At 51.0% G+C, this 25458-nt stretch overlaps 11 protein-coding genes across 11 annotated transcripts; 5 read left to right on the forward strand and 6 right to left on the reverse strand.

Annotated features, from left to right (window-relative positions):
- Positions 1-86: 86 nt before the first annotated feature.
- On the reverse strand, positions 87-1479 carry PAN6 (pantothenate synthase; the record flags this gene model as incomplete). The annotated part of the gene is made up of 1 exon (XM_018270988.2): positions 87-1479. Exon 1 carries the CDS (start codon positions 1278-1280, stop codon positions 87-89), a length of 1194 nt encoding a protein of 397 aa, XP_018134020.2. The 5' UTR covers positions 1281-1479.
- Positions 1480-1612: 133 nt separating this feature from the next.
- Positions 1613-4311, forward strand: DBP7 (ATP-dependent RNA helicase dbp7). The gene has a single exon (XM_018270989.2). The coding sequence runs from the start codon at positions 1714-1716 to the stop codon at positions 4213-4215; it is 2502 nt and encodes an 833-aa protein (XP_018134021.1). The 5' UTR covers positions 1613-1713; the 3' UTR covers positions 4216-4311.
- On the reverse strand, positions 4238-5991 carry ASA1 (ASTRA complex subunit). Its single transcript, XM_018270990.2, has 3 exons — positions 5563-5991; positions 5213-5480; positions 4238-5164 (listed from the first exon to the last, which is right to left on the reverse strand). Exons 1-3 carry the CDS (start codon positions 5787-5789, stop codon positions 4283-4285), a joined length of 1377 nt encoding a protein of 458 aa, XP_018134012.1. The 5' UTR covers positions 5790-5991; the 3' UTR covers positions 4238-4282.
- VE01_01469 (uncharacterized protein) lies at positions 5634-8955 on the forward strand. The gene is made up of 3 exons (XM_018270991.2): positions 5634-6718; positions 6766-7933; positions 7989-8955. Exons 1-3 carry the CDS (start codon positions 6460-6462, stop codon positions 8581-8583), a joined length of 2022 nt encoding a protein of 673 aa, XP_018134013.1. The 5' UTR covers positions 5634-6459; the 3' UTR covers positions 8584-8955.
- Positions 8956-9128: 173 nt separating this feature from the next.
- Positions 9129-10405, forward strand: VE01_01470 (uncharacterized protein; the record flags this gene model as incomplete). The annotated part of the gene is made up of 3 exons (XM_018270992.1): positions 9129-9854; positions 9911-10021; positions 10070-10405. 3 exons carry the CDS (start codon positions 9129-9131, stop codon positions 10403-10405), a joined length of 1173 nt encoding a protein of 390 aa, XP_018134187.1.
- A 308-nt stretch (positions 10406-10713) lies between these two features.
- ECM4 (S-glutathionyl-(chloro)hydroquinone reductase) lies at positions 10714-12107 on the forward strand. The gene is made up of 5 exons (XM_018270993.2): positions 10714-10852; positions 10917-11076; positions 11129-11215; positions 11264-11901; positions 11956-12107. Exons 1-5 carry the CDS (start codon positions 10763-10765, stop codon positions 12079-12081), a joined length of 1101 nt encoding a protein of 366 aa, XP_018134186.2. The 5' UTR covers positions 10714-10762; the 3' UTR covers positions 12082-12107.
- A 1202-nt stretch (positions 12108-13309) lies between these two features.
- On the reverse strand, positions 13310-15185 carry VE01_01472 (uncharacterized protein). The gene is made up of 2 exons (XM_018270994.2): positions 14696-15185; positions 13310-14646 (listed from the first exon to the last, which is right to left on the reverse strand). The coding sequence occupies exons 1-2, from the start codon at positions 15078-15080 to the stop codon at positions 13334-13336; spliced, it is 1698 nt and encodes a 565-aa protein (XP_018134185.2). The 5' UTR covers positions 15081-15185; the 3' UTR covers positions 13310-13333.
- Positions 15186-16419: 1234 nt separating this feature from the next.
- On the reverse strand, positions 16420-18534 carry VE01_01473 (uncharacterized protein). Its single transcript, XM_059463365.1, has one exon. The coding sequence runs from the start codon at positions 18498-18500 to the stop codon at positions 16500-16502; it is 2001 nt and encodes a 666-aa protein (XP_059320036.1). The 5' UTR covers positions 18501-18534; the 3' UTR covers positions 16420-16499.
- A 121-nt stretch (positions 18535-18655) lies between these two features.
- Positions 18656-19607, forward strand: UMP1 (20S proteasome maturation factor). The gene is made up of 2 exons (XM_018270996.2): positions 18656-18758; positions 18854-19607. Exons 1-2 carry the CDS (start codon positions 18756-18758, stop codon positions 19316-19318), a joined length of 468 nt encoding a protein of 155 aa, XP_018134183.1. The 5' UTR covers positions 18656-18755; the 3' UTR covers positions 19319-19607.
- Positions 19501-21499, reverse strand: VE01_01475 (uncharacterized protein). The gene is made up of 2 exons (XM_018270997.2): positions 20127-21499; positions 19501-20067 (listed from the first exon to the last, which is right to left on the reverse strand). The coding sequence occupies exons 1-2, from the start codon at positions 20842-20844 to the stop codon at positions 19910-19912; spliced, it is 876 nt and encodes a 291-aa protein (XP_018134182.1). The 5' UTR covers positions 20845-21499; the 3' UTR covers positions 19501-19909.
- A 32-nt stretch (positions 21500-21531) lies between these two features.
- Positions 21532-25415, reverse strand: VE01_01476 (uncharacterized protein). Its single transcript, XM_018270998.2, has 3 exons — positions 24984-25415; positions 22514-24877; positions 21532-22459 (listed from the first exon to the last, which is right to left on the reverse strand). Exons 2-3 carry the CDS (start codon positions 24851-24853, stop codon positions 21716-21718), a joined length of 3084 nt encoding a protein of 1027 aa, XP_018134181.2. The 5' UTR covers positions 24854-24877; positions 24984-25415; the 3' UTR covers positions 21532-21715.
- Between the last annotated feature and the right edge of the window lie 43 nt (positions 25416-25458).

The raw sequence follows: 25458 nt of genomic DNA on the forward strand, positions 1-25458 counted from the left end.
AATAAATCGGCGTGTGCCGCCATATATACATTTCTATATCCCCCCCGCCTCCCATCTTCTCTATTCAGTACATATATACCCGTCATCTACTTCTCCTCCACAGCCTCCAAAATAATATTATCAATCAACCTCACCGCCGGCCCCCCACTCAACCCCCTATCCTCCCCCTCCCCCGCCTCCTCAACCTCCAACATCTTAAACGCACCACTCAGCACCGCGCCCCTCCCCTCCTCCACCGTCTCCAACTCCTCCAACGTCTCCGGGTCAGCGAGGGATAGGTAGCCTATCTCGAATCTCACTCGCTGGCTTGGCGGTTTGGCTTCTTCGGCTTCTTGTATGGACTGGACGTATGATTCTGCTGGGCCCATTATGTCGCCCCGGCTTCGAGCGCCGGATTTATAGCGGGCTTCGGCGATTTTTAAGGCGCTGCTTAGGACTGTTGCGCGTGCACGGCGACGGGTACCGAGATAGACGTTGCGGCTGCTCATTGCTAACCCATCACTCTCCCTCACAGTGGGACCGACGCGCACCTCGGTATCCATACAGAAATCCTTGACCATCTTCCTGATCACGACAGTCTGCTGAACGTCTTTCTGGCCGAAATACACCTTTTCTGGTGTGACGATGTTGAACAACTTCATGCACACCGTCGCTACGCCGCGGAAGAAGGTTGGGCGCTGCACGCCCTCAAGTTTCTCGCCCGCGGGTGTGATGGTCACGAAGCTCCCCTTCGCATCTACCTCCTGTCCCGGGAAACCGGAGGGGTACATCGTCCTATCCGTCGGCGCAAACACCGCCGCCACACTCCCCAGATTCCCCCCATCTTCCGCTAACTCCCTATCCAAGTCGCGGAGTAAGGCACAATCGGAATCCCAGGTCTTCGGATAACTAGCCAGATCCTCATTTACGCCGAATTGCGCGGGGTTGACATAAATCGAGACCACCACCGCGGAGGTCTCAGAGGCGGCTTGTCGGATCAAAGAGAGGTGGCCTGAGTGCAGGGCGCCCATGGTGGGGACGAGACCGATTGTGCGGTGGAGGTCGCGTTGGGTGCGCCGCCAGTGCCGGAGGGAGGGGAGGGTGCGGAAGATGGGGATGGAGGTTTTGGGGATTGTGGATGAGGAGGAGGTGGGGGAGGAGGAGGTGGACTTGCAGGCTTGCGAGGGGGAAGTGGTGGTGAGGTTGCGGGACGACATTGTGGTAAGGAGGAATGAGGTTGTTGCTGTTCGTGGTGGTGGGAGTGGGCGAAGGCGGGGGAGGAATCGAGGGATTGTGGACATTGCGCGGCTCTATAGGCCGAGTGGTTATTGTGTTGGTTCTGTGGATGATGGTAGTGGAGAAGGACGTGCAGCTTTTGGGAGGGCCATGGTTATTTATGCTGTTGCCTGCGGGGAAGACATGGTTGCTGTTTGCTGTGCTGTGGTGTGCGGCGTATATTGAAGCATTGAGAGAGGACCATCGGCACCGTGGGTATCCGATGGGCAGAATTAAAGGTTTGGAGACTGTGGCCGCGTGGGGGCTAGAAGGGGTTTAGCGCTCCCGCATCCCGCATTTTTGTACTGTGGGTGGTCTGTGCGGAGAATTCCTCGATAACGAAACTTTTTAGGAAGATAGGAAACCCGTCAAGCTAGTTCTGAGGAACAATCTCTCTCCAGTATCCTCTCCAGACGCAGAAACTAGGAAGGGATTCTTTTGATCCCGGGAGAAGCAAAGATGGCTGATGATGGGATGCTCATGAATTTTGAGATTGGCGATGCGCCGCTGGTTGCGAAGCCCGTGTTTAAGGGTGGGAGGTGGAAGGATCGGTTGACGGCGAGGAAGGTTGCGAATCACAAGGAGTCACGCATGAATGGCGAGGGAGGGGGAGGAAACGAATCGAAACGCTCGGCGCCTGCGCATAGGGATACGGCGAATAGAGAGATTATACAGAATCCGCGCTTCAGCGAGGCGCAGGAGGAATACATTGGCCCCAACAGCGAGGCGAGAGGACCGAAGAGACAGAGGGTGCAGGTGGACTATTATGGTGATGCGGGACGGCAGACGGCGAGGCTGACGACGGGGAAGCTGCCGCCGGGGAGTATTAATATTGGGGGGGGTAAGAAGACGACGTTTGGGGATGGGCCCGGGTCGGGGCCGAAGAAGACGTTTACGGATGGGAAGCCGGCGCAGATTATTTCGTCGCTTTTCACTTTCAATCCTTCGGCGAAGACTAAGTTCGAGGAGGAGGAGCCGAAGGAGGAGGTCGAGCCTGCGAAGCCGTCTAATGCTCCGCTTTCGGATGAGGCGTCCTCGTTTGCGTCGCTGGGGATGTCGAGGCGACTTGCTGGGCATCTGGCGACGAAGCTGGATATGAAGGCGCCGACGGCTATTCAGAAGGCTGCTGTTCCGCAGCTTATTGCGGAGGATAGCGATGCGTTTATACAAGCCCAGACGGGTTCGGGAAAGACGTTGGCGTATTTGTTGCCGATTGTGGAGAGGATCATGGCTATTAGCGCTGCTGCTGAGTCGGAGGGGGTGCATGATAAGGAGAAGCAGATTCACCGCAATTCAGGACTCTTTGCCATTGTGCTGGCGCCGACAAGAGAATTGTGCAAGCAGATTGCTTCGGTCCTTGATAAGCTGCTTCGTTGTGCGCCGTGGCTGGTTGGAACTACGGTTATTGGAGGGGAGAGCAAGCAGTCGGAGAAGGCGCGGTTGAGGAAAGGTGTTAATATTCTTATTGCCACGCCTGGTCGGTTGGCCGATCATCTGGATAACACGGAGGTTCTGGACGTGAGCACAGTAAGGTGGCTTGTTCTTGATGAAGGTGATCGACTGATGGAACTCGGCTTCGAGGAGGAAATCAAGGGCATTGTCGATAAGATTGCTTCAAGGGCACTGATCAACGACAGGACAGGACGAGTGGGCAAGGGACAACTTCCCAGCCGTCGTGTCACAGTCTTGTGTTCGGCTACCATGAAGATGACAGTGCAGAAGCTGGGAGAAATCTCTCTCAAAGACGCCATGCACATCCAGGCCGACCCCTCCGACGAAGAATTGGAAAAGAACAAGACGGACGGCACGGACCCCAAAGAGGACGGATTCTCCGCCCCTGCCCAACTTAAGCAGGAGTACGGAATCGTACCAGCCAAACTCCGCCTCGTCACACTCACCGCAGTCCTGAAGCGCGCCTTCGCCCGTCGCGGCTCAGTCATGAAGGCCATCGTCTTCATCTCCTGCGCCGACAGCGTCGACTTCCACTTCTCCCTCTTCTCGCGCCCCGAACTCACTCCCCCCCCCGTCTCCGGCGCCAACACCGCCGACGAGGCCAAGCCCGCCGTCGCCGTCATCCCCAAGAACGAACTCACCAAAGACACCATCGCCACCGGCGCCGCGTTCTCCAACGCCACCAACGCCGTGACGCTCCACAAGCTCCACGGCTCCCTCGCACAGAACATCCGTACCGCGACTCTAAAGCACTTCTCCGAGTCCAAAGACCCCTGCGTCCTCGTCTGCACGGACGTCGCATCGCGCGGTCTCGATCTCCCAAACGTCGACTTCGTTGTCGAATACGACCCTCCTTTCTCCTCTGATGACCACGTCCACAGAATCGGTCGTACCGCGCGTGCCGGTAAATCCGGTCGTTCGCTGATCTTCCTGCTTCCCGGCCCTGAAGAAGCTTATGTCCCCATATTATCCAAGCTGAGCCCTAACTTGTCCGCTAATACGGGCGAGGAGCTCATCCGTAGGGGCTTTGGAGGAACGGGACATGAGTGGGAGGAACGCGCGACGGCGTGGCAGCTTGAGGTGGAGAATTGGATTTTGGGTTCGGCGAAGTACCTCGAGATGGCGAGGAGAGGGTACCAATCGCACATCCGCGCGTACGCCACTCACGTTGCTGCTGAGCGTGCGATTTTCGACATGAAGGAGCTGCATCTTGGACATTTAGCCAAGGCGTTTGGTCTGCGTGATAAGCCGGGTAGTATCAAGGTTCCTGGACTGCGACCGAAGGCGATGACGCATGCGGATCGTAGTGTTGCGATGAGGAAGGCGAAGAGGGGAGATAATACGGATAGGGATGGGAATGAGAAGGCGCCAGAGGGCGAGCATGCGAGGAAGAAGAAGAAGGAGGATAGGGAGAGGCCGAGGGATGTCAATGAGGATGATGCGGCGAAGAGGATGAAGAGGAAGATGATGGAGCATATGGGGGCTGCGTCGGAGTTCAATATCGGGTAGATGGAGGTAGATATGTTATATAGCACAGCGCAGCGTCGTTAGGAATCATAATTGTATATACACGGATCTAGTATATTTCCCATAAACTCACTTTCCCGTCTTTGCTCCCTGCTGCCACCCAGTGCGTTTGGGTGGCTTGTTGTATCCTCTTCTCTTTTGCCGATATGGCCAACCCAACGCGTCTTGGAGGTGCAACCACCGCAGTCTCACCTCCTTGTGACGATTCTGCCTCTGGTTTTTCCTCTTCTGGCTTGTCCTCATCAGCTCCTTCTTTATCCTCTTGTACATTTATAACTTCAGCGAAAGCCACAGCAAAACACCCATCCTTATGCCACTTCAGCACCGCCAGTTCCTTCATACTCGCCACGCTATAAACCCGCACCTTGGTATCCCACCCCGCCGTAGCGAATATCCGTCCGTCGCTCCTAATCCGCAAGCTCTGTTGCCCAGAGTGCTTCGTCTGCACGACTTTCAACGGCTTTGTAACGACTTCAGGCTTAACGGGCGGCTTAGGTGGTATTGCCGAGGGGGTGGTCGGGGACTGTGCTGCAAACATCCCGGAGAGGAGCGAGGGATTCTTAACTGGAACTTTCTGATGCGTTGGTCCTGATTGTGGCTGGACTGGTTGGGGTAACGGAGGAGATAGCGAGGAAAGGGGGTGCTTGGCAATTATCCCATCGGCGCCGCTGGTGATAAAGGATGCCATATCCAGGGTAACTCCGAGGGAGAGAATAGGCTGGGAATGAGGCTGGGCGAGGTAGAGTCTACACCAGCCAAGGACAGGGTTGTCCTGCACAACCATTGCATGCCCACTTTCATAGCCCACGATGAGAGTGAGGCGTGAGGATACGTAGAGGATGGAGACGGACATTACCATGCCGGTGTTGGTGGACTTATCTCCAGGGACCGTAAGTAGGCGCTTCTGGGAGGGGAGATGGAAGATGTCGACCTGAGGAATGTTAGCTGTGATGAATGAAAGGTTGTGGTGGATACTAACGGCTTCGGAGCTCAGGGTGTTCGGGACGGCGATGAGAAGTTCATCCTGACCGGGTGACGGGATAGTCTCAGTTGATATGGGGCCAGGAAGTTGCTTTGCAATGCAGTGGCCGAACGAGCAGAAGTTCAGCGAGTTGACGTCCAGTACGTAGAGGAGCCATGGTTGCTTCCTGGGCGTCGTTGGGTCCTCGACAGGGAGGGTAGTACTCAGGGAGGCCTCATCCTCTTCCGAGAACTTCCAAACAATGAGCTTATTGTCCTTGCCGTGACTTCAAAACTATTAGTAACCTTGCATAACACGAGGAATAAGATATAATAGAAGAGTTGGTGATATTTGAAAATTAAGCTCACGTGATTAGTCTGTCTGATCCCCATTCAGCAACACCGAGGATGGCGGCCTCGTGTGCCCTCCACACGGCCGTGGGTCTTCGTGAGGCTAGACCCCAGAGCACGATCCATCCCTCCGCATCGCCAGTAACGAGGCGAGAGTTCCCTCTTATGAACTGCGTTGAATGGATCTGCGCCGCATGGCCGCGGAATATATATGTTGCTTCCGGAGGCGGCTGTGGGAGCGACATATGTTGAATTTGTAGAGTCTAACTTGGACCGTTTGAGGGTTGATGAGCGGCCCGCCTTCGTCTATTTCATGCTACCAAGAGCCACGGCGGATGGCGGCAGACCTGCGCGGCAACCATGTCGGAAATGCACAACCACAATACCGACGGCTTCCAACTTGCGTGTACCATATTCTAAGTAGCTCATACACTAGGTCACATGGACCAGGCACCAATTGCGCCTCTATCAACCCGTCTATCTTATCGAACAACTCCGCGCGAACCGTACTCGAACCCCTTCACGAAATATATTCCTATACAGAGTGTCACCGAGCGACCCCAGCATCGCATCCACCAGACCACCCTGTCCCCGACATCCCCTGCTATCTCACATGCAAATGTTTGTGCGACGATAAGGCGCAACGCGACGTAGTTCGCAGATAACAACACTTTTTGGCCGCATATGACTTCGGGGATCGCAAACTCGCTGCCAATCGACCAGCACTTCCGGCTTGCGCGCCGCTGGGCACAATTATCCCGTTCCTTCAATTGGCTTCAACAATTTCTGCGATAAACCCGAAGAACCCGCACCGCCTCTTGAGGTGCGGCACTGTCGAGCCGGCGCCCACCTGGCAGCCCCCAATCCCGTTATACTCGAGGAGAAGCAGGGCCAGCCCATACTGCGCCTGCGCATATGCCCATGACGGCTCTCGACTCTCCCGGCTCTGCCGTGGTGGCTGGCGAAAGCTCAGTTGCCAGCGCGAGTAAACCGCGGAGAGTGAGGACCGGGTGTTTGACATGCAGAGAACGGCATCTGAAGTGCGACGAAGGGTTGCCGCATTGCCTGAACTGCAAGAAGTCTGGGAAAACATGCAGGCGTGGGATGAAACTCAACTTCCACTGGATGGACGTCAGAGACCCAGCAATTCTCCCTCCGACGGCGGATTGGTCTGGTGCGTAATCCCCCAGGGGATTCTGAGCCAATGCTGACATTTTCTAGTTCAATTCCAAGACGAATCTCGACTCATTGCATCCGAATACAAAGGCGGCCTGGGCCAATACAGGGCAATAGAAACAGTCGCAGTCACCCCTTCTCACGATCCTGTTCCTGAGTTTAATATTCCCATCGATCCGAATATCACTATGCATAGCAACCAAAACTCGATGTTACAACCAGGGGCCCCAGGATTATATCCAGAGAGCAAGGGGGTATATCCAGAGAGCAGGGGGATTGGCAAACATGGCTACCAGACGCAGGAAGATAACCGTCACCTTCACCCCCATACGGGCAATGAGGTTTCATATATGCCTTCAATGGCCCCAGCTTCATATGGGAATCCGGAGGCCATACTCGCACCTCCTGATGTTGCTAGGGGATACCTCAGCGATCCGCAGGAGGTTCTCCTCATGCAGGTATTTGTGGAAGAAGTTGGGTTATGGATGGACAGTATGGACAAGATGAAGCACTTTTCTCGACTATTGCCTTTCCATGCTCTACAAGAACCCATGCTGCTTAATGCCTTCCTTGCTTGCGGGGCGCGGCATCTCTCACTTGTCAATCCCCTGTATCATGAAGATAAGGCACTTACCTATTACGACACAGCAACCACACTACTATTACGAGCATTACAAAACCCAGATCGAGATACGGTCGTCTGTGCTACTTCGGCAGTTATTCTCAACGTCTATGAAATAATGTCTGAGCGTGCAGCTCAACGCATGAATCACATTGCGGGTGCTAGAGCTCTAATCAAGGAATGCGGCTGGAATGCTCGATCAACTGGTATTGGTGCGGCTTGCTTTTGGGTCAATATCGGCATGGAGCTGTTGTCATGCCTACACTTCAACTGGCAAGTGGCATGGGAACCCGACCTATGGGGCGTGGATATGGACTTTTCACAAGGGCGAGAAGGTGGGAGTGAAGAACTCTGGACACACCGGATGGTGTATATCACGGGAAAGATTTCAAATTTCAGGGCCGCAACCCCAAAATTTCCAGAGGCAACCGCGCATGAAGAACAATTGAGGCAGCAAAGGCGGTATGCTGAGTGGCAAGACCTGAAGAACCTCTGTGACAGCTGGAATCAAAGTGTTCCAAGAACTATGCACCCTGTGGGATTTCTTTTTCCCCATCAAACCTCATCCAAGTCACTGTTCCCGGAAGTCTGGTAAGCTATGCTGACCTCCATTATCTCATGATGATTGCATACTGATACCCCACAGGCTGCTCAAACGGTCCGCAATCACCGGCCGACTGTTCTATCACACTGCAATGTGTGTCGTAGCACAGAACAATCCTATGTTTCCGATGCCCAATCCCGAAATGGCGAGTCTCCTTCACGACCATGCGCACCAAATATGCGGTATTGTCGCCCACGTCAAGGACAGGGGAGTTGCCTCGATAGCATTGCGGTCACTGGCCCTGGCAGGTGAAACTCTCGTACAGCGCGACGAGCAGGAAGAGGTAATACGCATATTTGAGAAGGTGCAGAAGGAGACCGGATGGAATGTCACATACGTGATGAAAGAACTGCGCGACAAATGGGGTTGGATCTCGGAAGAGCAGATGCTACGGGACCAAATGACTTTTAACCAATTTGCTGGGGCGAATGCAAACATGTCGACAGCAGGGCAAGGCCTACAGGGTGGGCAGCAGCAGCAACCTCAACAACCACCAAAGATGATCGGTGGGATACTGAACCCATTGCTCGCCAGGGCAGACTTTTCACTGCCGAATCATCCGTATCAGGCGTATTATCAGCCGCCGAGAGTTCATGATTTGCAGGGACAGGGTCAATATGGCCAGAATTACTTTTGAGGCAAGCAGGTTGGGGGTGCTGGTGACTGTATCATGGATAAGTAATGTTCGAAAAACTGTGTCAGGTCGCGAAAGTGGTGTTATGATTCAACGAAGTTGTATTTAGTATAGCATCTTGTGTAAATAGGTTGGCAGGCGTCTGGGATGGTCGGCAATGAGCGGGCGTCCACATTTGGGGGGAAATATTTGTTAACTCTGAAGGCTCGGGATTATAGAGAGATGGTGGGCAATGGTTGGGGATTGGAGTATTATTATATTAGGGGGAACATAAACATATGTAGGTGAGGAACATATACGAGGTATTCACTTCACAACTTAATATATTTGACGGGGGGCACCTTCCGCAAACAATCACAACGAAACCTACCCACCAACCCATATTTCAGAATTTACGTGCCAAACGACCTCGAGATACCTCCTCAGGTGATAATTATCGCCGACATTCGTTCCATGTTGCTCTACTTATACTACACCTTCCTTTTTGCCTCCTTTTTCGCATCAACCATACTTTGGTGCCACATTTCCACCGTCCGCCCCAGGACAATATGCGACCTCCCGGAGGCCCACAGGAAGAATCGCAGGTACTGGCTCCAGTGAAGGGGCCTTATCCAGTGGCGCCAGTTACGGATTTTGCAAAGGAGGCTCCTGAATCATTCTCTCAGTCTTACGCGGGCCTGGATATCATTTCCTTCGATAACTTCGTGCCTCCGCGCCTCAAACACTTTGGCAGCATCGATGGCAAACTACGCCATAAGCCAGAGGGTGCTGGAGAGGGCCTGAGGATTTTCACCGACTTACCTATGCCAATACGAGAAGAGCCTATTGCGATTGAGACACCTTCAAAACGCCGTGCTAAGACCCTGAGAATAATTGACATTTGGGGCAAATCCCCTGAACCCCGAAACTCAAAACCCACGACACAAGATACCAACAAAGGAAACACAAGCAAATCCGGTTCCAAGGATCTCCGACTGACTACCAGCTCCACGAATAGAGAAATGGGGCATGTGCAAGGAGAGTCTTCCTTTGAAAGTGGCAGCAGGCCTGATCTTACACGTTCTATGCTTTATAACTGGCACTTACTCCGGATGGACAATATACGAATACTGGATCCGCTCTGGGAAGGCTTTCGGGGTTCTGCTCATGATTACGAACTCCTCAAACTCCTGGCACAGACCCATGAACATCAACGGTGGTGGCTGATTGTTGTTGACGGCTTCGCCTGCCCCCAGTGTGTTGATGAGCTCCGTCTCCAATGGATGCATCCAAGAGTATGCAGATCTACCACACGAACCATTGATGATTAAAAGCTGACGTTCATTAATAGTCCCTAGGAAAGGCTATAAAGAGCTTGAAGTCTAGGTGTACGAGGCATTCCCATTGTGATGGTGGCAGTTGCAAAGTCATATGCACTCACACACACCGTGATTGCAACAAGGTAACCAACAAAGCCGTTCCAGACAAAAACACTCTAACACGATGAAAGGTCACCCAGTTCTTCTCCAAGCTAGGCCGAGAAAACTCAAATCGCATGCGCAACATCGTCTTGGAAACCCGAGACGACCTGCTCCCTGATGCCGACGTCCTTGTTTCCGTTGCCCACAATGTCGGCCGCTACTTTCCTGACGTCCAGAATCTCGAGATCAATTTCCACTTTGGTAACAGGCACCTTGACAGAGACGTATGGACTCGTATCCTATGCGCCTGCCAACGCCTGGAACTCTATCTGCCAAAAGGCCAGCACTTGCGCATCAGAGGGATTGAGAAGCATACGGAGATGCAGAATGACTGGACCAGGAAGGGTAGGAAGTGGCACGAATAAGAAAATAGGAACTGGGGCATCAAATGGGAGTGACAAAGTTCAGAAATACATTACTTGATATCCTACAAATCGAGAATATTCAGCATTATCATTTTGGTAGAAATGCATGGTGATGATTAATAATAACCTTGTTTGGGCATATAAGCATGACAGACGCATTAGTAAATGTTCCTCGGCAGGACACGGGGATTGTGATTGGTGACGGATGATCGCAAATCGCTGACAGCCTCGCCTAGTCACGTCATACATTGTGTAAGGCTGTGGAATATGCGGGACACGGGATTGTCCTTATTAACCCCACCTTCGCTCCGCATTCACGTTCATAACAACGTTCTACAAGACATCACCTAGCCTTCCATGCTACTTTCTAGAGGGAAGCTACTTGTAACTCCCAATATTACAACTACATCCAGATTGTTCAGTACTTCATCACCAAGCTTCACCATGGTACGTCATATTGCCCGCGGAGTTCCGAGTATTGTTTGGATGGCTGGAACTGAAAAACATGCAGGCAACAAAAATCTCCAATTGGGTTGACCCAAAGGATAAATCGGGAGAGTTCAAGCGTGGAGCGTCGGTTTTTCGCAATCATATCTCCAGAGAAGCAGGCGCCGAGTTTCCTGCCGAGAAGGGGCGCTACCACCTCTATGTGTCCTATGCTTGCCCTTGGGGTATGCACTCGCTCTTTGTCTTATGAATGAATCCGTTACTAACAAATGCCAGCGCATCGCACGCTGATCGTAAGGAAGTTGAAGGGCCTGGAGGACATCGTCCCATTTACCGCCGTACACTGGCACATGGGCGAAAACGGTAAGCCCTCGGGATGAGTTTCATAGAACCCCACACTGACATTATCAGGTTGGCGATTTGCAACCGCTAAGGATAAGGATGCTCCTGGCGAGAACGTGGGGTCAGACCCCGTAGCAGGCCATGAGAAGTACACCCACCTCCGCCAGATCTACTTCCAGGTGGACCCCAACTATACCGGACGATTCACTGTGCCCACGCTCTACGACACTGTCCAGCACAAGATTGTGAGCAACGAGTCTGCGGATATCATTCGCATGTTCTACAGCGAGTTCGATGATATTCTTCCCCAGAAGTATAAGGATGTAGTCCTTTTCCCTGAGAATCTCCAGGCCAAGATTGAAGAGGCGAATGGCTGGATATACGATCTCATCAATAACGGGGTTTACAAGTCTGGCTTTGCCACAACACAGGAGGCGTACGAGAAGAATGTCGTCGCTCTGTTTGAGGCGCTGAATCGGGTGGAAAAGCACCTCGAGAGCAGCCCAGGACCATACTACTGGGGCGATAAGGTCACCGAGGGCGATGTGAGACTGTACACCACCATTGTGAGATTCGATTCAGTGTATGTCCAGCACTTCAAGACGAATCTTCGGGACATTAGAAGTGGGTACCCAGCCATCCACAAGTGGCTGAGGAACCTGTACTGGAATGTGCCTGCTTTCGGAGAGACTACGCAGTTCGAGCATGTAAGTTAATACTTTGTTCTATGGACATACTGGCATAATACTGATACAATACAGATCAAGAGGCATTACACGAAGAGCCACCCGCAAATTAACCCATTCGGAATTACGCCTGTGGGACCAATCCCAAATATTCTGAAGGTGGATGAGGAGGTTACTGCGGTAAAGTCTGCTTCTAAATAATGGAGCAGGCTGTAAATAGTCAGAGAGTAATAATTTATTATTTAACTTATTCTAAATATGCTATGTGATGATATGATTAATTTTTGTAGAAACGAATAAATTATACTATGAATTAAAAGTGTTATTCAATAAAACTAAAGAATTCAAATGGAAGGGAGTACTACAAGTATCACAGTCAGGGTGTCGAGGCATCATAATTAGAGAGGCTTCATTTATTCATAATCCATACAATTCCTGTTTGGAGGCTCATAACCTCCACTCCGTATCATACACCTTTGCCAGGACCAAGCACCCAAAATCTACAATGTATGCTTGATCTTGATGTCTTGAAACCTCCTCAACCATGGTGTATCCGCATATTTCCTCTCGATCTGAAACCATCTCGCAATGTATTCAGGGTCGTTCAACCTCCACTGATCATCGTGTTCTTCATCCCTGCTTGCTTCCCAGAAGCGCAGGAAGACTTGCTTCTCGTATTTTTGTGGCACAATGTCTTCGAGTGCCATCACGTTGCCCTCTTCGTCGAATGGGAGGGTGAAGCTATGGATGTCAGAGTTTGTTCTGTGTTTGGTTCCAGTGGCCCCGTTGCTATATTGTTTTGGAAGGGAACCTGGGAAGAAAATAGGTTACTCACAGAATCATACCCAGGACGCCATCAAAGTTTGGCCTGATGTATTGGTGTATAGGAAGTTCAATATCCTTGGGCAACGGCTTCAACTTAATTCCACGTGGTATTGGCAGCCATTGTTCGCGGATGACACCTCCGATCTTGATAATTTTTGCCATGCAGTAGTTGAGGATTTCATTCTGCTGCTGGGCATCAAGTGTGAGATTGATGATCTTGAGCTGTAAATGTAAATAATGGCCAAACAAATGTTTGGGAGCTGTAAATGCTTACTTCATAGTGATCCTCTTGTGCAATATTGATTGACTTGTGTTGCTGTATCTTTAAAGAAGGCATGTTGACACCCAATTAGATACTGGGCCTTTGATTGGGAAGAGGCCATTGACAGTTCCTGGGTGAGTCTTTGATGGTGATAGGGTCTTTGATCTTGACCGATTCTCTGGTGCTGGCTGGAACTTTGGCCTTGCCAGAGTATTTGGAAGTACTGACAAGTTTCCAACGGCAATCTCAACAGCCAGGTATTTGGAAGTATTGACAGGTTGTCAACGGCAATCACAACAAAACAATAGGAGGTGAAACCACGTGAGCTTACTCCCAACCAAGTAACGTAACTTCATCTTATTATTTTCAAAGCATATACACAAACTTTCTACTTACGTCTCTCCTGGCATTTTCGCCAACGAGAGTGTCCTCCTCCTCCTCCTTGTCCACTTCTACATATTCCCCTCCATTTTGCTTCTCATTGTTTCTATTCTTCCTCGAAAGATAGAATCGCAGTATAACTGCCAAAGCGGCAACCACTACCATTGCTCCTGCGCAACCAGCCATCCCACGTGTATAATACGGCGCATCAACATCAGGATACAATCTTGTCCCGACTAATGGTCCACACTGGCCCACAAGCTGCAACATAGCAAATCCAGCACCCTGTTTACTTTCCGACTCCTGATTATTGATCGTCCAAGTTATAACAATCGTAATCACGCTGAAAAATCCAATCGCAGCTGGATATATAGCAGCATAGCGCCACCAAACCCCCAACCCAAATCTCTCCGCAAGAGCGAGCACGAGATACCCTGAACAGGAGAAGAGCGCATGGAAGATAATGAAGGTCGAACGTGACTGCACACGATCGGAGAGGTATGCTGTTAAAATCACGATGAAAAATGACATGAGATATGGAGGGGCCGAGAGCGCTTGCGACACAACGGAGGAGTGGCCCATAGATCGGATAATGATAGGTAAAAATACAGGCATCGATGAGAACGCCATGTTGGTGAAGAAGAACATGAAAGCAGTCAGATAGGCTTTGGGATCCAATATTGTCTCGAGGACCTCTCGCCATTTGAGTCCGCCCTTGGTCGCAGCACCTCCTTGGCGACGACGTAGGCGTAATCGGGCAACCTTTCTTTCCCTCGCAGTCAGGTACTTTGCTTTTGCCGGTCCGTCTGGGATAACATGCCAGGCGATGACAGACACGATGACACTTGGAAATCCTTCAACGAGGAATAACAGGCGCCATGGCGCAATAGGACCGTTTTCTCCGAGCTTAAGAATCGCCCATGCGAGGGCGCTGGCGAATGAGGTTGCCAGAGGGGCGGCGCTTATAAAAAGTCCGGTGCGCAAGGCCAGCTCTTCTTTCCTGTAAAAGAAGGACAAAAAGTATGGGATTCCAGTAAAGCCAGCTTCGCCAATCCCAAGGAGTAGTCGTAGTATTATGGATGTGACGAATGAAGTTGACAGAGCTTGAAGAGATGCGATAATTCCCCACGACATGACGATTACAGAGACGTATATGTGTGCAGGTATGATTTTCCAAAGCAAAGACATCCACTCGAACATGATATATGTGATGTAAAACGACGTGAGGATCCATTCGTATTGATCCGAATGAAGATTCAAATCAACATCCATTCCTGCGATTCGAGCATTGCCAATATCTTTGGGTGTGTCAGCAGCTGTCGATACAATTGGGCACAGTATACGCACTTGATCTATCCAAAAAACTCAACATGTACAATAGTGCTACAAATAATACAAGCCTCTTGTCAAACTTTCTGACCACTGCGCGCTCCTCGTCTGGTGTATACAATTGAAACGATTGTGTTGTCGAGGCGCTGCCTCGGCGGGGAAATGTATTGCTGCCATCGTCGCCAGTCCGAAGAGGTGCCTCAAAATCTGCCTCTTTATCTTGAGATTGGAGTTCTATGCTCTCGTGGCCATTGTAATCGTCGTCGAAGTCTGAATCCCCAGAGTCGGGTTCGGGTGTCAATCGATTCGCACGGGAACTGGAGCTGGAATCTGAGGGCACAATGTCACTTCGAGCCCCTGACTTATCGCCGACATGCGACGCCTGAGGGAGACTTGAGGCCATTCTGAGCCATCAAGATTGTTGAACTTCAAACAGCAGGAAAAATATATTCAATTCATAGTTTGTTCATTCCGTAGCCTCACCACCATCGTGGCCCTGAACTGGGATGCGGTTGGTTCTAGCTATGACGGGTGCGGTGGAGACCCTTAAGGGTTGGCGTGGGGTACTTTTGCAAGGGTATCACGATCCACAACGTAAGTGAGGCATGGGTTGGACCGCGAATAGATTTCACATAAGCTTCACATCCATATCAAATGAACTTTCAACTTCCAACTTTCAACAGGAATACAGAACATTTTCACAGATCAAATTTATGGCAGAATGAATATATTTGATGAGCTATTTGAACTATCTAAATTATGTAGGTCACTTGGGCGTAAAGGGCTTTTGGGTTTTTGGCAATGTTGGACCCTGTACCTGCACCGTGCGACAGTATGAATTTTGGCGTGAATGACAACTCCGACCGGGGCAGAACAAAGTTGTCATCCGTTGCCTGTATGGCCGAAGAGGAAAGAAGGAAAGAACGATCCGGAAGAGGGGTGTTGGAAGTGGCATTTGAACTTTCAAAAGCCACCTCCATTCATGTAGGCCACCTGGGCATAAAGGGCTCTTGCGTATTTGGCAATGTCAGGCCCTTTACCCTGCACCGTGCGACAGTATGTGTTTTGGCGTGGATGCCAACTCAACTGCAGATGGAAGCTGCAAGAGTTGGCACCCGTGGCCGTGAAGTGAAGTGAAGAAGAAGGAAGAAACGAGAAGGAAGAGAGGAAGAAAGATCAGGAAGGGGGGTGTTGGAAGTGGCATTTGAACTTTCAAAGCCACCTCCACTCATGTAGATCACTTGGGCGTGAAAGGCTCTTGCGTTTTTGGCAATTTCAGGCCCTTCACCTGCACCATGCGACAGTATTTATATTGGCGTGGATGCCAACTCAACTGCAGATGGAAGCTGCAGGAGTGGGCATCTGTGGCCTGAACGGTGATATGTGAAGAAAAAAGAAAGAAGAAGGAAGAAGGAAAAGGTCTCGGGGGTGGAGTTGGGGGGGGATTTATATTCCTGGGTCTGCGACGCCAGATCACTCAAGCGCGCTATCACCAAATAAGCGCGACTCTCACGAGAGGACGCCATTGGCTAGATCAAGCTAGATCAAGGAGAAGCGAATCAAAGTTAACGCTTGTAGGCGGTGCAAACACGGCAAACGTTGGTCCAGTTCTGTAACTGGCCTGGAGGGGTGCAAACAGTGCAAATATCTGTCTAGTGCCGCACAGTCCTAAACCAGACGTGGAAGGTACGTTGTGTGGCCATATACATTGGAAGGATGATACTACAACTGTTGCTCTCTTTCTTCGTTGCCATAGGTCACCATAGACGTCCCCTGCTTGTGAGCTGCCTTTGTTGGAGCTATGTTTATTGCAGTCTATATACTATATACCCCATATCTGATTCCATCGTCTACTATCACCATCCAACGGCCCATCCAACCTTCCAAACCTTGGAGGCGTTCTAGAGGTAGATTCTGGCAAGCAGACCCATTCTCGGACACAGCCAGGGATCTCCTCTCGAACGTGGCTAATGCACAAGAGGGCCTGCTCAGGACCTAATCCTCGAATAGCTACGTTGCCTGCCCGTGAGGCGTCGGATTCAATAACATCACGCGAGCCACCCTTCCACTGGAACGTTTTGGTTTCTCCATGGGCAAGGAATAACATGCATTTATCTCTCACGACTTCATCCATACCACCAAATGATTCATCCAAGATCACAAGATCTGGCTTCTTGACTATGGCTCGTAGGAATAATGCAACACGCTGAGACGAGAACGGTAGATCGTTGAAGAGGCATTCACTAGCCCATGCGGTTGAATCAAGAGCTGGCTTTGAGGCATCACTGGCAGCAGCACCTGGCCGCAACTCATGCTCAAACCATTTGAGGCAGGCTTCGACAGCCGCAACAGCGCCTTTATCCAACGTCGGGATTGCCATGAACGTCTCCGACCAAGCGTTCTCCAGTGTCTGCCTAAGTGTCAGAGTACGTGGGATATGGTGGTGTATCTCGGGTGAAGAGTGACCGATCCGTGCCTGAATGTCAAAGATGGATATTCCAAGTTTGCCAGGCTCAGGGAGACGTGACCGCCCAAACAACTTCACAGGCTGCGAGTATGTCTGAGGGTGGTCGGAGCAAATCAGAGAAAGAATAGTGGTCTTTCCACTCCCGTTCGCACCGATGATACCCCATCGCTGACCCCGCCTGACTTTCCAATAGAGACCTTTCTGGGGCTTGCCATCCACGTCTTGTGTCCAGTTACCGAGGACAATTTTCGGCCCGTATGCCACGCGAACACCGTCCATGTCAACCAGAATTTCTCCTGTTTCCGCTTCCTTCGATTCTTCCATGTCGTCTCCCCGAGTAGATGAAGGAGTTCCAGTTTCCTCTGGGGTGTCTGGCTCCACAATTCCTCGATCGGTGAGAGTCCGACCAATTTCATGGAGGGACTGAATTGGGATGTTGACGGCGCTACCACTGTTTGCTTTCAGTTCGCTCAGGACCTCCTCCTTCGGTCCTTTGAAAGCTACTTCGCATTCCGGGCGTAGATACATAAGATGCGTAATCCAGTCCGGAATTGGATCTTGAGGTCTCAACGAAAGAATAAGCCTGGGATCATTGGCCTTCGCAAGTCCATGTAGCAATGGGCTCAAAGTCATCAGGGTTGGTGGATCAAGTCCCATGAGCGGCTCATCCAACAACAGAACTTCTGGTTTTCCAAGCAATGCCCTGGCAATCTTTGCTCTCCTAGTCTGTCCATTAGACAGGTTTGACACTGGCATATCGATAAGGTCTCCGAGTCTCAAATCCTCAATGACTCTTTTCAAAGATGCCTCGTTAATGGACTTGCTTTTCTCTTCTTCTGAAGGATTCAGCTCCGTCCTGCCCTGGAGATAATTCAGGACGGTCCAGTCCGTGGCCTCCCGGTGAGCCTCATATCTCGCGCTCAGGTATGCCCCTCTGGTTCCCTGCCCCGACAAAACTCCTTGCTCGCCACCAAAGCCGACATATTGTATCGCTCTACTGGGTATGCGTAATTCATGGTTCTTCTGATTTATCTCCTCGGAGTTAAGGTACGGATATGACCGAGCGGTAGGTGGAAGAGACAAATATAGTCCTCTCAAAATCTGTAGAAATGTGGTTTTTCCAGAAGATGATGGCCCCAATATGGCCCAGTAATGAGGATCTTCTGGGAATGAGGGTAATTCAAAATTTAAGTCCTTGAACAGTGCTGGATTGGCTTGTTTTGCAGCCAGGGAGGACGGATGATGACGGTAGAACGTGCCATTTTTAATTTGTATTATAGCCGGTTTAGAAGTCGCCAAGCTGTAGCTTCGTGAAGAGATCCTATGAAAAGGACCTTTTATCTTAATTAACCTCATGGCTCATAATTGTGAAAGCTCAATATCATCAGCGTATGACTCCGCATTGGGGGGAGCTCCGGGCCAGGGTCCACATATCGCTTAGCGCGTCTATGCGTTGCGTCGTCGTTCGCGCTTACACGTCCGCCTCGCAGCCTGGAGCTCCCATCAACCGACGCAACATCAAAACAGCTATCAATCCACGACACTATTTCTCTAATCCTAAACAACTCATAAGAACACGCCATCCGAAGTAATCTCATCACATCCGCAGCCATGGTAAATACCCCCTCTCGACTCTCAATCCTACACTCCAAACTCTCTCACGTCACCAAGGGAGACCTCACCAAGACCTCACAACTAACTCTCATCAGTCCATGCGCATCGCCCCCGCCTCCGGCCACTCCTCCCTCCACTCCCACCTCGGTGCCAAATCCGCCGGCGCCCCCTCCGCCCCAGGTCTCCACGACACCCTCCGCGTAGGCCTCGGCCCAACCACCCACGGCTCCTCCGAAACCCTCCAACTCGACTCCGCCCACCCTCTCGAATCGCGTCTCGCACAATGGACCGCAACGCAGGACAGCCTGAAGCTTGAGGGTCTGCGGAGGACATTCGGCATGGCGGAGCCGATTCGTCGGGGCATGGAGCTCAAGATCACGAGAGATGGAGAGTGGCGCCCGTTGGTGCTGGGAGGTGGACAGCCGAGTGTTCATGAGGATATTTTGGCGGGCAGGGATACGGGGTGTACCTGGGAGGATGTTTTCCAGGGGACGGAGATGAGGGGGGTGCAGGGCTTCCATGAGGAGTTGGAGACGAAGGTTAGGATGGGACAGCAGTAGATGGGTGGTGAAGTGGAGGTTGTACGAATAGCCTGGCGGATAGATGGAGCTACATGGTATTTGCAGGAAGCATTGGCGATGGTTTTCTAGGACGGGATAGGAATGCAAGGAGTCACAAATACATTTCTAGTCACAAGAAGGAAGAGCGGATCACAATCAGGGACGAAGACCTGAGAAAATGACCCGCTTGTCTATCATATGGAACACGATCCATTGAATAATTCATTCGCTGTGCCTTTGTAACACCCCATGGACCTCTCTGCCCTCCCATACCTGTACAATTTCAGAACCAAATGAAAAACAGTTCCCCTGCCAGTGCTAAACGAAGTGACGGCGCCCTATGATGCTGAAGAAAACAATCCTGCGGTGTCATATGTGTCCGCTAATCGGGAACCCGAACGCCTGTACAGCCCATCCATGTATCATCCCCAGCCCCGTGGTATAAAGAATCTGCCATTGCCTCCTCACATCCGCGTGGGGGCCAAAGCAGAACTAGGGAGAATGGAGAGGCAAAATCCTCCGTCGTATGGTGTCGTTATATCGCATTAAATGCTCGCATGTCGGATTAAATTCCTGGTTCGTCGTAACGTCTCATAGAATGACACAGCGTCCACACCCAGGCGTTGGTTCCGGCCGTTCGTGCTGTCTGGCTTCGGCCCTCTTCCGCTCTGTCTCCTCCTCATCCACTATGTCCTGAGGACGTACCGTCATATGTACAACATTCGTCGCAGTCTCGTTGAATCTGCACTCTATTGATGGGGTTAGTCTAAAATCCCGTCACCCGGTTGGGCTGGGATTGCTTCCATACCTTTCAGCGCCACATTGTCATTCAACAACCGTCCAAAATAAATCAAACGGATACTGCTCGGGCTCGTAGGCTTAGCATCCCATTCTTCCCTCCACTCCTTCAGGATCAGCTCTTTCAGCATAATTACGCTGATGCTGTATGGGTCCTTCTTGCCGGTCTCCGTAACACCCGGGATGGTCATTTGCCGCTTCAGTAGATACCGCTCGTCTACTCTGTATCCATGTCGTGCCCCAGACGTAAGGAGAAGCATGATATTGCAGACCGGATTCGCCACATCCGTTGAAGGCGATACGGTGCTGGCCAGCGGTTGTCCCTCATCCGCCGCCGTCTCGCCCGTGTTTGAACCCAGAGACAATGGCGCCGAACTGCTGATGACCTCCTTGCTCTTCTCCTCGCCGTCAATGGCAGTAGAGTCCTCTGACGACTGCATCGCTTCCTGGGCCTCGCTCAAGGTGGTTGTTGGTGCTGGTTCTTGTGGCGCTACAGCGACTGGCGGCTGCGCTGGGGTCTCCTCCATCTCCCTGTTTACCATGCTGGACATCGGAGGTATCGGTCCAAATGGCGTGGGGATGTTCTTCGTGATGTCTGTTGTGACACTGCTCGTGCTTCTGGTCAGGTCGTCCAGCTCGATAGTGGCATTTGGACGTTGCCCCAGTGGTCGGGGATCGGACCCAGTGTTGTCGGGGCCTGAGACTTGGCGAGGGTGAAGCGACTCCATTGGTGGGTGGCCCACGTAGAGCGCTCTAATCGATTACTCCGTATGTGAGTGTAGGGGTTTGTACCAGAGCTACGATGAAGTATACACTTTAGTGTCCTGCGATATCGAATGAAGAGCTTCGTATCGTAAGAATATCTATAATATATGGTAAGGCGCGTACATGTACTTTACAGTAGCACAGCAATCTGGAGCGGGGATGTGTGTGTCAGTGAGGTAGATGGAAGTAGTGAAGAGTACAAGAGTTCCAGTACACTGACACGCCTGAAACCTTGTACCTCTGTTGGCAATGACGGAGCGAGATAAACATGGCCAAACGTCACAAATAGAGACACATACCCTCTGTGTACTCATACAAACAATCAAATCTACGCATACAGTCTATGGTTTCAAATCTGCAGCAATCAAAGCTATACGTCCCTAATGAATCCAGTTGCATCCTATCTTGCTCACCGCGATAAGCCTCTGCCTTGCTTTCACATGGGGCTGCATATATACTCTCAGATCACAGGTTTATTGCGTGCCAACTTGTTTTCCAAGACACTCCCTGATTGGCTTTCAGAGTTATCTTGGTAAGTATAATGTGGTTTGGCTGGCTGGCTGGCGATTTCGGCATTTGGGTTCTTGCCACCGGCCAACTCGGAAGCGTATGGATTACTACACAAGCTTTCTGGCTTACGGGATATTTTCAGGGTCTTCGAATGAGATATGCAAGACATGGTCGCGTGTTGAAAAAAACTGCAATCTTCTGATCTGAGTCTATCTACTTGACTAATAACGTAGCATTTTCATTTCCTCGTGTATGTTCACGTAAACCTCGACCACCCACGACAATCTTCTTCAGCGTCGATCCATGGGAGGCATTCATGCCACCCTAGTTGCCCATCTTCATCATGATATAAGGAACTTCAACATCCTCCCCGCTCTCATCATCAGCGCAGATCTCAAAGATGACGTTCTTCTGGTGCTCAGGAACCGCCTTCTTCGATATCTGGGCCACAAGGTCACTGAGCTTCAGCTCATAGCGGTCCTTCAGCTTCGCAGGTGGGAAGAAGCTAGCGTACAGCAAGCTAACCCCGGAGCTCAGCATTGTGATATCAAGACCCTTCGCCTTAAACATATCAATGAGCTCCCTGAGAGTGATATTGTCAACCTCAAACCTGTCCCACAGCTTGTCGACAGTGACGTCTCCGTTAGGCCCCTTGTAAGAACCCTTCGGGCTCGCAATTGGCTCGCTGAAACCGAAAAACGGCAATGCGAGGTTCACAAAGCCGTTCTTATACTGCTCAATGTCGTCCTTGCCGTCGAGGACCTTGTAGAGTTCAAGAATGACCAAGCCTGTTACCAGCGCAGTAGTTGTTGCAATGGCCGGAATAATCTTGCCAGCAATGAACTTTGTCTTGTGGCGGTCTGCAGGAGCGATCTTGTAGTTGTCAGCACGTAGGTTACTCGCAGCCGTGATGAAATCAATGTGGTAATTGGTGTCGTCGTCCTTCTCAAATTCAACAGGATACAACTTAAATCCTGCCAAACTGCTTGGTGGTGGCAGGGTCTTCATGATCTCCTGCAATTCGCTACTATCATCAAATGATGAGTTTGCGGCCGGCGCATTTGGGTCCTATAAGGGTCAGTACTGAGATTTAGAGTAGCTTCAGAGGTTATGGCTACTTACGGGTTCGCTGTCGTCTGCCTGGATCTTGACGGCAGGGTTTGGTGAGAAGTCTGGGATAATCATGTTATCCAAGACCTTTTGGATAACCTGACCATCCGCATCTTTAGTGTTGATTCCGTAATTGAATGCGTGCAAATTAGCTCCAGCAATTACGAATCGGAGGTGCTCTTCGTTGTTTGGGTCGAATTTCAAAGGAGTTGGAGCACGCTTTGGTCCAGACCAAAATGGCACTCCACTGGATGAGTTTGAGTCCTTCGGGAAATTGTACAGAAGCTGCTGGATAGCGTTGTTGTACTGGTTTTCAAATTGAAGGCGCGCCCAGATGACGCAGTCCTCGAAGCTGAGGGGCTTATCAGTAACCAAGTAATCTCTAATGGTCTCCAAGGTTGCCTTCTCGTTGCCACCTTGCTTAAGAGTTGTATCGATATAGTTTGGCTGGCTGAGGTAGAGGTTGACCGTTTCGGCTGGCTTGACAAAGTACGATTCGAATAACTCGCGGCCCCACGCAATCGTGTGTTCGATTTTGTTTGGGAAGCTCTTGAGAGTGCACATCGGGAACGACTGCTCGGGCGGATCTTGCGAGCTCGAATAAGATTCCGACAAATGTGGCAGAATAACTTGTGTGTTCCCCTTAGTGCCCAGGGTACCGCTCTCAAGCAGAGGCTTTCGGAAGAAGACGCAACGTCTATCGACGTATGTACGACCATCTACGTTGTCGAGAGCATTTGTGACGCCGTCGAGAGATTCCCAGAACTCCTCGTTGAAGATGTGCTCGGTATCTTGGCCCACTCTGTCTCGCATGGTGACAATGTGGCCCTCTAGTGCTGGGTTCATGGCGACAACCGCTGCGGCAGCACTGTCGCTCTTCATCTTGCCAACATCCTTTGGTCGGAACAGGAACTGTCGGTTAAGATTGCTCTTCTCAATAGAATCCATGTCCGTCACGCTTATTTTGCCCTTTGGCCCAGTTGCCAATCCAATCATTGCCCAGTTCTTGAGCATCTCGCATCCAATTGCACCAGCACCAACCAGGAACTCGTTGGTGTTTGCCAACTTCTCTTGGAAGTCCTTTCCGAACACAGCAATCTGGCCATCGTACCGGGAGTTTGTCGGTTTGCACAGCTCTTCCGAACGCTTGAAATTAGTGGGTAAAGACTCGAGGGAGTCGAAATAGAGCCACTGAACGATCGGGTGGAATTTGCCGGAGACGGCCTTTAGAACTTCCTGGGCCGCAAGGCCACCAAAGAAAGCAGCCATGGGGTTAAGGTCACCTTGAGCCTGGTAAGATAATTCCCTGATAAGCTTTTCATCGATTTCCACCGACAATTTCTCCCTTTCCACAAACAACTTTGCGGAGCCAACTACAACTGCTGCGTCATCATCATTGTGTGGCCTTGGGAAGTGCCCATGGCCCTCAGCAAATGCGTGAAGAGCCTGGAATCCGACGTGAAGCTGCTCAGGTCGGTCCATCTTTGCGTAGTCGGAAATGAGAAACTCTGGGGTTTTCAGGCATTCCGAAAATGGCTTGAAGTCGATAAACTTGGGCATTTTGACCTGCGTGTATATCCCCCCTGCCTTGTATTGACCTATACCAGAAACGTCGCCGATCGAGAAGGTGTAAGGCCCCTTAACCGTGATTTTACGGGGGTCTGAATTGTTGAGCGCTTCCATTCCTTGCAATTCCGTGAAGGTAACGTAATCGCCATCTTCTAGGCCATGCCTAGTCTCGTCGAGGGCAGAAACGAGGCCCTCTTCGTTGATACTAGCGACAATTCCGGACACTGGGGTTTCGCCACTTGTGTCGAGGACTGTGAATTGCTTGCCGAAATCGCAAAAGATAGATCCGAATAGGCCAAAGGTATCGGCAACGACGAGATAAATGCCCTTTTGGTGGCAGTAGTCACCAATAACTATTTGATCCTTGATCGGGGTGTCCGTGAGAACAATCACTTGGAATTGGTCAAGTACGGCGAGATTTCCTGTCAAACTGGGCTCGTCAAGTACCGACACTGGAGTGTATGCGTTGAGCTCTGCCACGCGAGGGGCAGTAACGAGACCCCTCTCTTTGCCTACATCTTCGGCGTGAATGAAGAATTGCGAGGACAAGTCGGATATGGCTGCTGGTGTGCGGTCGTAGAGTGTAAGGCTCTTGACACCAGCAAGAGCAATGTTCTTGGCAACTTCGACTCCCAGACCCTTCAATCCCACGATGAGGACGTTCGACGCAGACATACGCTTCATAGCTTCATGTCCGAGGACATACAGCTGCCGGCTGTAGAGCGACTCGTCGATATCATTGTTGGCGGCTGAGGGGCCATCGACCTGCATTTTGGTCGCCATATCTGTTCCTGATTTTAGGCTGCTCTACAAATAACGATTAGTGACTGAATCTCATCTAGAAGCAAGTCGTCATGGACAACGAAAGCTGTCTTTCGCCACCAGCATAGGTAGAGCTCGGCCATTTGCTTACCGTCAGGGTTCGTTTGACAAGTCGGGGTTCAGCCTCAGAGGAAGCCTTGCGTTTGCCCTGCTGGGTCACACCTTCGGTGTCTGTGATGGATGGAATTTTGAAGGTCTAGCCAGTGGCCGAGACAGCTGGGGATATGGTTTCGATCCGGATGTAATGAACACTTTGCCCAAGGTAAGTTTCGTAATACCCCACCTCCGTCTCAGAGTGACGTCTCGGAATGTATGACGACGGGGTACAATGTTCAAATCGGACGACAGATATTATATGGGAAAAGGAATCAAAGGCGGCAGTTGTGGCTCGCAAGAAGGAAGAAGTTTGAATATCCTAGAAGTTGTACTTCAAAAGGTGTGTGGTGATGTAAGTTGCGGTACAGCTGGGAGGTACTCTTTGTCTTGACTCAGGTAGGTGTGCAGGGAAGGTGCTGGAGCTGTGCTTACATAGAGGGATGGATGGATGTCCCCGCCTTTGCTGCCTT

This window comes from Pseudogymnoascus verrucosus (genome assembly GCF_001662655.1).
Source record: "Pseudogymnoascus verrucosus strain UAMH 10579 unplaced genomic scaffold scaffold_4, whole genome shotgun sequence".
NCBI lineage: Eukaryota > Fungi > Ascomycota > Leotiomycetes > Thelebolales > Thelebolaceae > Pseudogymnoascus > Pseudogymnoascus verrucosus.